Consider the following 11,974-nt stretch of genomic DNA (forward strand, 5'->3'; position numbering starts at 1 on the left):
CCCCTACCTCCAACAGAAAAGAAAGCAAATCCATTTAGGAAATGCCAGCATTGCAAGAAAAAGGGAATCCAAAAGGAATCTTATTACGTACTGTACTGTAAAGACAAACCACCTCTATGCGTTAATCCTTGTTTTAGGCTTTACCACAGTGACATACAAGTCAGAGGTCCTGAAACTGAGGAAGCCGATAGCGACGATTCATTGATGTAATATTGATATTATTTTATTTAGAGAAAAGATATATCTAACTATAGCTTCTCTTTTTATCTACATATCCTTATTTTTACGGAAAAATATGGTGAAATTATTGAAACTTTCTATCTCTATGTTCTGCATCTCTGATAACCCAAAAGTGATTAATAAATGCAAAAATTGAAAGTTAGGAGATTAAATTAGGTTTTAAATCAAAAATTAAACTTACTCAATAGAAATCATCATTTTATTATAAACAAATATATTCGTCGTCCATATTTTTCTTATAGTGCACTTGATGTATAAAAAACTATTCTGTAGCGAACGTGTTAAAACAAACAAGAAGATCACTACAGTACTGTCTTTACCTTGCATGGTAAACCTGATAGCGTCATTCTTGTATTTAAGGTGCAAGTATAGAAAAAAATCAATTTTTTTGAAAACTTTTTTGTAAAATGATTAGATAGAAAAAAATCTGGTATTTTTAATGGTAAAGAAATGTTTTTTATATACATTTTTTCCAAAAGATTTAAAAAAATACTTTATGCGATGTGATAAAGATCAAATATTGTTCCCACATAATCATATTAGGTATCAATTTTTGCTACTCAATTATGTGAGTGAAGAACACACGCAACATAAAAATTTGGGCTTGAGCCACCAACTGGGCTCGATCCTGTTGTGAGAGAAAAGGCAATTGCAAATGTTATATTTGTCTTGTGTTTAATGTTGTGTTACCTATTATATTTATAGATTAGTTCATTTTAGCTTCTTTGAGCCAATATTAAGCTGGCTATTCTTAACAATCAAAGAAGCTATATTTGATCAATAAACATCATGGAGCGCTATTATGAAACCAGACAGACTGAGTGTTGATCCTAGTGCTGCGGATGCTGACAGACCTTATAAGCATTGGTTTTGTACATTTGAAAACTTTATACAATCGTTAACTGGTCCTGAGAGCATAGCATTTAATAAGTTGAACCTTTTAATTATAGCATTTAATAAGTTGAACCTTTTAATTATATCGATCCAAACATATCCGAGTATATATCAGAATGTGATGGCTTTGAGAACGCAATACAGACATTGAAGGAACTTTATGTAAAACCAAAGAGTGTAATTCTTGCTAGACATGTATTATCCACGAGATAACAAAAGGCTAGCGAAACTCTCGATCAATTTGTGAATGAATTAAAGATTACCTCCCGAAGAAAAACAACTTAATGTATTTTGACGTAGAAACATACTATAATAAACAATATAACTTTGTTTTTGACAAAATTTGTAACATAAGGAAGAAATGTTTCATTCAAATTCAAAATATCACCTTTGTAGCTTGTTTACATCCAGCCGCCATTACTAAACTAAAATCACACGGTGGTCGTAGTGTGTCGTAACGAGTATAGCAAATAGAGGTATCGTTGAACACGAGTTGGATCCCCTTGCTATCGGGAAATTCAGGGCATTCAACAGGATGAAAACTATCTCATCCTGTATGATCTGCTCACATACAGGATTATAGGTCAATATACCGAACTTATTGGGGATAGCCCGGAGAAGGCAAGGCTTGTTGAGAGGTACTGCAATGCACTGCGGTGCCTGCAAGGTAAATTAAGGTATACTCCACCACCCCTCAAATACAAGGCTCGAGGGACTAAGCTCTGCCCTGCCTGTCGGGGGTCCTTGGTGAATAACCACGGGGGTGTATTAATATGTTCGGGCTGTGGTGCCCTGTACCCAAAATTTCATAATCAAAAGTGGAGCAACTATTAGTAAATGGATGTCGTAAGAGATCCGCATACGGCGATCTTTACAGGTCCGACGTCTTGCGGAAAAACACAACGCGTCCTAGACCTGTTGGAAAATGAGTATAGGAAGCACTTCCACAATATAGTGATACTTTGCCCTACCCTACGGTGGAATGCCACCTATTTAGAGAGGGCTTCACTTTGGAAGGATAGCTATGTGTTCCTGATAGACCCCAAGGACCAACTTTTCGAATGGATAGCGAAATCATCCTCATTATTGGCGGGTGAGGAGAGTCTTTTCGTGTTTGATGACATGATATCAGACGAGAGCCTCAATAAAAAAGGCAGCCTTTGCTTGAGCTGGCTATTTCGGGAAGGCATCGCAAGCATAGCCTGTGGCTACTCACGCAGTCGTACACTGCCTTGCCCAAGAATTTGCGGAGACAGAAAAAATCCCTGTTTTTATGGTACCCTAATGAGCGCTCGGATGATTACAGCCATCGTTGCCATTTATTGTTTACTCTTCTGGCAGTCATTGCATCGATACCTTATCCTTTGATGAGGGCATATTTGACTTCCTCCGCACTCTTTGCAGATGGATCTCCTCCTTTGATGAGGACAAATCTCACTGCCCTTGCAGTCTTTACACTTGGATCTTATCCTTTTATGTTTACATATTTGACTGCCCTTGCAGTCTTGACAATAGGCCCTCTGCCTTTGATGGGGTAAAATCTGACTGCCTTTGCAGTCTTTACAATAGGCCCTCAGCCTTTGATGAGGGCAAATGCTTCCACCCCTGCAGTCTTTACACTTGGATGTTATCCTTTCATGGGCGCACTTGTTTTTGGTACGCTGCTGTTTCTTTTTATCCAGGCAGCCTATGCAATTTTTTGTCAGTTTTCCAACTTTTAACACCCTAAATGCATCCAAGGCCAACACTTTTTCACAACTCGAGCATTTCCTGGTCTCCTCCATAATGAATCGTTTTTGCCCTAGGAGGACAAACATGAGTTGTGGTCGTTTAATACTCCACAGAATGGAACCTACCGTCCAGGACATTCAGCTGGCCGTCTTGAAGCAAATACACGTAAGCTATGAAATCTCCGGTTCTGTCTGCTTTCTTTGTGATATGTAGGGTAATCCCATCGGACAGACGTTGTAGGTCCCTTCCACTACCATGCAATCCATGATCGGGGGATGCTCGAAAGTCGTTGAAGAGGGCATACCTTTCATTGAAAAATTGCCCAATGGTCACGCTGGAGTCATGGGTACCAAAGAGGTTCACAATCTGCTTAAGGTGATCCTTGGGGAGCATGGCATGGGAATACAAATCGTTGGGCTCTCCCTCGACAGTGACGCTAACCTTCTCAATCCCGGGGTTATAAAACGTTTCGTTAACGCCAGCGTAGGCCTTCATCTTTCCGGGGTATATGAGGAGTAGCAAGACACCCTAAAACGATTTTGAGGGGGTGTCAATTGGATGTAAAAACTTTTTTAATAGTAAGCACCTTGCTACGGAGTATTCTTTCGTATGGCAGGGCCAATCTTGCATACCTCGACATCATGGCGCTCGCGAGACCTTCATGACTGAGCTTATCAAATTCCAGCCTAATGTTGTTTATCACGTACGCGGCATCGGCTGCCTTCGCCGCTGCCCTGGACCCCGTACCTCCATCCTTGATGACGTCAGCATGTTCTGCAAAATGTATTACGAATTGTAGCCTGTCGTACAGGCTCGCTGCATAAAAGGGTAGGTCCCTCGTCAGTTCAAACATCTTGCCTAGTGGTATGCAGAAAGTGTTGCCATAGGCCGCCACGATTGCTTTCTCCTCATCCGTTCCTACATGACCAGTTGCCTTGACCTGCAGGGCCCTGATGGTCCCGTCGTTAGGATTGATACCCTCCAGGACAAGATTGTTGTCCCTATCAAATTTTGGCAGCCAGAGGTCCCTCTATACGGCCAGGATATTATAATCCGATATGTTTTGAATTTCGTTGCCGTTCAAAGTGATACGTAGGTTCTTCACTAGGCTTTTACCAATGTTATTGACAATGGTACGTGTCGTGTTGTTCCCCGTCAGCGTCAGGTCAAATAGAAGTTTGAGACTACCTGGAAACATTATATCATTCCCGGACATATTAGGCACATCCACACGCAGGTCTTCGTTCTGGTTGATGGTTAAAGGTATGTGACTTATCTGTACCCTTTGTTTCCGGCCCGTAATACCAAAGAGTTGCTTCATCTCTGCATAGGGGTCTAGCGTCGTTCCAAATGCACTCATGTTTTATTATATAAGGAAATTTAAAATAAAGGAATGCCAACCAATCCAGTATTTGTACCTGACATTGATATTGATGATGATGATGAAGATGATGGGGGCCATCCGGATAAGCCGGATGATACTACATCAAAACTCCCCGGAACGTCAAAACTTCCCGGAACGTCGGGACCTTCAACAGAACAACAGCATGGAGATCTTTCAGGGCAGAGGCAAAGGTTACTAAATTGAAAGATCGATGGCCTTTACGATCGTCTTATAGAAAAATTGGGGTTACAGCCTAATGCGAAATACTACGATATGTTCAGGGAAGATAAGGGTAATCAACATATTGTAAGGGAAATAGTAAAAGGTAAGAAAACCTTCAAGGAAATAGTGGTTACTAATCAAGATGGTAGCCTAAAATCCGTTGGTCAGGTACAAACGCTCCTGGGTAGTAATCGCCTGTAAGCCCTGGGGTTTGTCGACTATGTTAACCCAATGAAGGCGGTAAATTTAGGGCCCAGAACCTTCTGAAAAGGTATAATAAGATAGAGGCCGAGGCCGAACATATTGAAATGGAATCGTTGGAGGAGATGGATGAATTTGTAGATGAGGAGGATGGGGGTCATCCGGATAAGCCGGATTGTTTGTTGGGCCTGATGAAGGTGGTATCACCCCACGTGAAAGAAGGGGACTTGACCTCGAGCTTCAGACGTTAAGGGGTAACTTGAAAAGCCTGAGAAATAAGATGATCCTATACGACAGCGAGATTAACAAGGCAGAGGGTAGGGTGAAAGAATTTGAGAAGCAGAAGGGCGGGGCAGACGAAGGACAGAAGGCTAACCCTGAGAAGGAGATAGAAAAGGGGAAGAAAGAGATTAAGGACTTGAATGATAAAAAAAGGCGATAGGGGAGGCACATGGTATACTCTCTACCGACATATACCCCAGCTGAGGCATATTAAGGACACGCTATTAAAAATCGCCAGGGATAACACAACTCTGCTTAAGAAGCTTCTTATACTCTTCAGGAAACAGGGGATAGCCATAGCTAGTATAGTCTCTGCTATTGGGCTGTTGATAAGCACTATTGTACTCTCGGTTACAGGAGGGGGAGGTGCAGCAGCAGGTGGTGAAAAAGGCTTTGTGGAGAAACAACTGGAAAGGCTTGGAAATTTTCTTAAATATCTAGCAGGCAAGGCAGGTGCCGCCCTACCCGGAAGTATCGGTACAGTGGTCTCCTTCCTTCTGAAAGTAGCGTCAACCATCGTTACATATGCAGCCAAACATTTGTATATGGCCATTGCGGGAGCTGCCGGGCTTGTCGTGTTATACATAAAATAAGCCTTATTTTTTCTCAACCATATATATGGTAAGATTATACCTACCCCTATGGTGATTAATGAGGCCTTGGTATCCTCGTGTTGGTTTGGTGGGGGTTGTTCGGGTATGGGAGACGATGTTGTTGTAGGTCGGGGGGGGGGGGGGTGGTATAGCCTGTATGGTATGATCGGGTATACGAGGTGTGGTATGCTTTGGAGGTATAGGATGCGTGTCATGCTTTGGGGTATATATATGTGTTTTAGCAGTATGCTTGAGGGGTGTGGCAGACGCATGCCGCACAATAGACTTGTTATTTAGATCAAGCCTGATACCAATCATTGCACTTGCGGGAGCAATCAAAATGCTGTTGTTATACCCTACACATATGCCTAATGCGGTGGTCGCGCAATGGGTAGCGAAATTAACCTGAATATTCCAGTAGCTTGCTCTTTCCAATTCACATTAACGGGGTCATCAAGGTAGATTGTTGGAACCTTTATGGCGTATTTGGTAACTCCGGGAATACCACGGAAATATGGGAGTCCTTACTCACGTACAGGTCCTGATGGTCTAAATTTGTAACGCCAAGTGGCCATTCACCCCTGTTACTTTTATACTTTGCAGAGTGATTGTATTGGTTGATGTTCATTTCTCTTAAAACAAAAGGATATGAAACAACTCTATATAAACGACATAGATAAACCTACCATATTTGAAGACTACTTGGGACAGGACACCCGTATTGCTCTAAAATCGTTAAGCATTAGACCTGGATGGCTGAACCTATATAGCAATACAGAGTTTACCATACGTAAGGTAGGACCTGACCAGAGAGTGACTCGGATTGAGATCATCAGCGGCTTATATAGGATAGAAGATATTGCGACTATTGTGAATAGCCAGGCAGAGGACAAGATCAAGCTTTTCGTATTGAAAAGTGGCTACTGTAGACTTCGTGTCAGTGATGGGTACTCAGTGGTGATGAATCGACAATTACAAGAGCTCCTAGGCCTACCCTACGATCCTAGTAAGAAGTATTATATGAAGGGCGACTATGTTGGGTACTATATGACCGACACTTACCATAGGCTGAGACTCGTTTGTCCCCAGTTGGATGAGGACGATTACCTCCCTGATGGCAAAATTCTGGCCCTGCTTCCCATCAAAGAATTGAACGCCTGGGGGGACATGCTGACCTGGCGTTTTGATACCCTAACGTACCTTCCACTAAAAGGCTCCACGGATCGTTTGGAATGCCTTTTAACGGACGTATTCCACCATGAAAAAAATGTGACGTTCACCGGCCTTACGATGCAAAACCTGATAGAATAAATGAGCGATATAGCTAAGCTGCACCAAAATTTACCGAGTGCACCCCCCAAGGCTCCGGTCAGGATGAAGGACAAATTTTTAGGCTGAAAAAAATAGAGGAGATTGAACAATATTTCCGGGATGAAATAAAAGAGCGGAATAGACTTGGGAAGAAGTTCAAAATGCACAATACATGGGTACGCTTCTGCGACCATGGTATGCTTGGCGTAAGTGTTATTACGTCAGGGCTTGGCATTGGGGCTATAGTGTCGGGCCTGGGGGTCCCATTGGCCTGTGCAATGGGGGGTCTTGCGATTGCTGCCGGAATAGGGCAAACCGGTCTTCGGAACGCCTCCAAACGGTTGCATGTTAAGTCCAAAAAACATCTGGCTATCAGATTAGTTGCCGAGAGCAAGCTGAACTCTATCGTTGACCTGGTCAGTAAGGCAATGGAAAATGGCGTTATCACTGACTACGAGTATAGTCTAATTAGCCGTGAAAGGGAAAGGCAAATGCAGCAACGGTTTAATAGAATTGTAAATATCATCAACGAACAGGAGAGAGCCCAATTGGCTGCCAAGGGTAGGGAAGAAGGGAGACAGGACGTTTTAAAAAAACTTCAATCTGGGCAGTATGTAAGCGATACCTAGAGTCCCCACCTGAGTATAGACCTTAATTTGTATTATATTTTACAGACCCAAAAAGGTCTATAAAATGTATGGTTCTAGTCCTCGCTTAGCAACCATTCCTTTTTAAAGTCCTTATACCGACATTCTGTGATATGTACCCGGGGGTAGTGATATTTACCTTGTACATATACCGATGAAATGGCTAGGATGGCACTGACCTGGCAGGGCTCATCATAGGGTATCAGCATACCCGGGAATTTGGTAGTGATCGCGTCCTTGTAATATTGGAGTTTGGCATTAACATAACGGTCCTTTTGTACAGGCTCCATTGTCAGTTGTTTGAAAATCCTCAATCTTTGATGAGGAGGATGGGGGTCATCCGGATAAGCCGGATTGTTTGTTGGGCCTGATGAAGGTGGTATCACCCCACGTGAAAGAAGGGGACTTGACCTCGAGCTTCAGACGTTAAGGGGTAACTTGAAAAGCCTGAGAAATAAGATGATCCTATACGACAGCGAGATTAACAAGGCAGAGGGTAGGGTGAAAGAATTTGAGAAGCAGAAGGGCGGGGCAGACGAAGGACAGAAGGCTAACCCTGAGAAGGAGATAGAAAAGGGGAAGAAAGAGATTAAGGACTTGAATGATAAAAAAAGGCGATAGGGGAGGCACATGGTATACTCTCTACCGACATATACCCCAGCTGAGGCATATTAAGGACACGCTATTAAAAATCGCCAGGGATAACACAACTCTGCTTAAGAAGCTTCTTATACTCTTCAGGAAACAGGGGATAGCCATAGCTAGTATAGTCTCTGCTATTGGGCTGTTGATAAGCACTATTGTACTCTCGGTTACAGGAGGGGGAGGTGCAGCAGCAGGTGGTGAAAAAGGCTTTGTGGAGAAACAACTGGAAAGGCTTGGAAATTTTCTTAAATATCTAGCAGGCAAGGCAGGTGCCGCCCTACCCGGAAGTATCGGTACAGTGGTCTCCTTCCTTCTGAAAGTAGCGTCAACCATCGTTACATATGCAGCCAAACATTTGTATATGGCCATTGCGGGAGCTGCCGGGCTTGTCGTGTTATACATAAAATAAGCCTTATTTTTTCTCAACCATATATATGGTAAGATTATACCTACCCCTATGGTGATTAATGAGGCCTTGGTATCCTCGTGTTGGTTTGGTGGGGGTTGTTCGGGTATGGGAGACGATGTTGTTGTAGGTCGGGGGGGGGGGGGGGGGTGGTATAGCCTGTATGGTATGATCGGGTATACGAGGTGTGGTATGCTTTGGAGGTATAGGATGCGTGTCATGCTTTGGGGTATATAAATGTGTTTTAGCAGTATGCTTGAGGGGTGTGGCAGACGCATGCCGCACAATAGACTTGTTATTTAGATCAAGCCTGATACCAATCATTGCACTTGCGGGAGCAATCAAAATGCTGTTGTTATACCCTACACATATGCCTAATGCGGTGGTCGCGCAATGGGTAGCGAAATTAACCTGAATATTCCAGTAGCTTGCTCTTTCCAATTCACATTAACGGGGTCATCAAGGTAGATTGTTGGAACCTTTATGGCGTATTTGGTAACTCCGGGAATACCACGGAAATATGGGAGTCCTTACTCACGTACAGGTCCTGATGGTCTAAATTTGTAACGCCAAGTGGCCATTCACCCCTGTTACTTTTATACTTTGCAGAGTGATTGTATTGGTTGATGTTCATTTCTCTTAAAACAAAAGGATATGAAACAACTCTATATAAACGACATAGATAAACCTACCATATTTGAAGACTACTTGGGACAGGACACCCGTATTGCTCTAAAATCGTTAAGCATTAGACCTGGATGGCTGAACCTATATAGCAATACAGAGTTTACCATACGTAAGGTAGGACCTGACCAGAGAGTGACTCGGATTGAGATCATCAGCGGCTTATATAGGATAGAAGATATTGCGACTATTGTGAATAGCCAGGCATAAAAAAAGGCGATAGGGGAGGCACATGGTATACTCTCTACCGACATATACCCCAGCTGAGGCATATTAAGGACACGCTATTAAAAATCGCCAGGGATAACACAACTCTGCTTAAGAAGCTTCTTATACTCTTCAGGAAACAGGGGATAGCCATAGCTAGTATAGTCTCTGCTATTGGGCTGTTGATAAGCACTATTGTACTCTCGGTTACAGGAGGGGGAGGTGCAGCAGCAGGTGGTGAAAAAGGCTTTGTGGAGAAACAACTGGAAAGGCTTGGAAATTTTCTTAAATATCTAGCAGGCAAGGCAGGTGCCGCCCTACCCGGAAGTATCGGTACAGTGGTCTCCTTCCTTCTGAAAGTAGCGTCAACCATCGTTACATATGCAGCCAAACATTTGTATATGGCCATTGCGGGAGCTGCCGGGCTTGTCGTGTTATACATAAAATAAGCCTTATTTTTTCTCAACCATATATATGGTAAGATTATACCTACCCCTATGGTGATTAATGAGGCCTTGGTATCCTCGTGTTGGTTTGGTGGGGGTTGTTCGGGTATGGGAGACGATGTTGTTGTAGGTCGGGGGGGGGGGGGGGGTGGTATAGCCTGTATGGTATGATCGGGTATACGAGGTGTGGTATGCTTTGGAGGTATAGGATGCGTGTCATGCTTTGGGGTATATATATGTGTTTTAGCAGTATGCTTGAGGGATGTGGCAGACGCATGCCGCACAATAGACTTGTTATTTAGATCAAGCCTGATACCAATCATTGCACTTGCGGGAGCAATCAAAATGCTGTTGTTATACCCTACACATATGCCTAATGCGGTGGTCGCGCAATGGGTAGCGAAATTAACCTGAATATTCCAGTAGCTTGCTCTTTCCAATTCACATTAACGGGGTCATCAAGGTAGATTGTTGGAACCTTTATGGCGTATTTGGTAACTCCGGAAATACCACGGAAATATGGGAGTCCTTACTCACGTACAGGTCCTGATGGTCTAAATTTGTAACGCCAAGTGGCCATTCACCCCTGTTACTTTTATACTTTGCAGAGTGATTGTATTGGTTGATGTTCATTTCTCTTAAAACAAAAGGATATGAAACAACTCTATATAAACGACATAGATAAACCTACCATATTTGAAGACTACTTGGGACAGGACACCCGTATTGCTCTAAAATCGTTAAGCATTAGACCTGGATGGCTGAACCTATATAGCAATACAGAGTTTACCATACGTAAGGTAGGACCTGACCAGAGAGTGACTCGGATTGAGATCATCAGCGGCTTATATAGGATAGAAGATATTGCGACTATTGTGAATAGCCAGGCAGAGGACAAGATCAAGCTTTTCGTATTGAAAAGTGGCTACTGTAGACTTCGTGTCAGTGATGGGTACTCAGTGGTGATGAATCGACAATTACAAGAGCTCCTAGGCCTACCCTACGATCCTAGTAAGAAGTATTATATGAAGGGCGACTATGTTGGGTACTATATGACCGACACTTACCATAGGCTGAGACTCGTTTGTCCCCAGTTGGATGAGGACGATTACCTCCCTGATGGCAAAATTCTGGCCCTGCTTCCCATCAAAGAATTGAACGCCTGGGGGGACATGCTGACCTGGCGTTTTGATACCCTAACGTACCTTCCACTAAAAGGCTCCACGGATCGTTTGGAATGCCTTTTAACGGACGTATTCCACCATGAAAAAAATGTGACGTTCACCGGCCTTACGATGCAAAACCTGATAGAATAAATGAGCGATATAGCTAAGCTGCACCAAAATTTACCGAGTGCACCCCCCAAGGCTCCGGTCAGGATGAAGGACAAATTTTTAGGCTGAAAAAAATAGAGGAGATTGAACAATATTTCCGGGATGAAATAAAAGAGCGGAATAGACTTGGGAAGAAGTTCAAAATGCACAATACATGGGTACGCTTCTGCGACCATGGTATGCTTGGCGTAAGTGTTATTACGTCATTGGCATTGGGGCTATAGTGTCGGGCCTGGGGGTCCCATTGGCCTGTGCAATGGGGGGTCTTGCGATTGCTGCCGGAATAGGGCAAACCGGTCTTCGGAACGCCTCCAAACGGTTGCATGTTAAGTCCAAAAAACATCTGGCTATCAGATTAGTTGCCGAGAGCAAGCTGAACTCTATCGTTGACCTGGTCAGTAAGGCAATGGAAAATGGCGTTATCACTGACTACGAGTATAGTCTAATTAGCCGTGAAAGGGAAAGGCAAATGCAGCAACGGTTTAATAGAATTGTAAATATCATCAACGAACAGGAGAGAGCCCAATTGGCTGCCAAGGGTAGGGAAGAAGGGAGACAGGACGTTTTAAAAAAACTTCAATCTGGGCAGTATGTAAGCGATACCTAGAGTCCCCACCTGAGTATAGACCTTAATTTGTATTATATTTTATAGACCCAAAAAGGTCTATAAAATGTATGGTTCTAGTCCTCGCTTAGCAACCATTCCTTTTTAAAGTCCTTATACCGACATTCTGTGATATGTACCTG

General features: G+C 43.2%; 1 protein-coding gene across 2 annotated transcripts in view; it reads right to left on the minus strand.

Moving 5' to 3' along the window:
- The window catches only part of LOC130625678 (probable imidazolonepropionase), a 33,745-nt gene extending 30,158 nt beyond the window's left edge, over positions 1-3,587 (minus strand). For both annotated transcript variants that reach the window (XM_057440779.1, XM_057440778.1), the window contains exon 1: positions 3,452-3,587. In XM_057440779.1, coding sequence (XP_057296762.1) covers positions 3,452-3,495 — 44 coding nt within the window. In that variant the 5' untranslated portion in view covers positions 3,496-3,587. The remainder of the gene's footprint in view (positions 1-3,451) is intronic.
- Positions 3,588-11,974: the final 8,387 nt, after the last annotated feature.

Source organism: Hydractinia symbiolongicarpus, chromosome 14 (genome assembly GCF_029227915.1).
Source record: "Hydractinia symbiolongicarpus strain clone_291-10 chromosome 14, HSymV2.1, whole genome shotgun sequence".
Classification (NCBI taxonomy): Eukaryota; Metazoa; Cnidaria; class Hydrozoa; order Anthoathecata; family Hydractiniidae; genus Hydractinia; species Hydractinia symbiolongicarpus.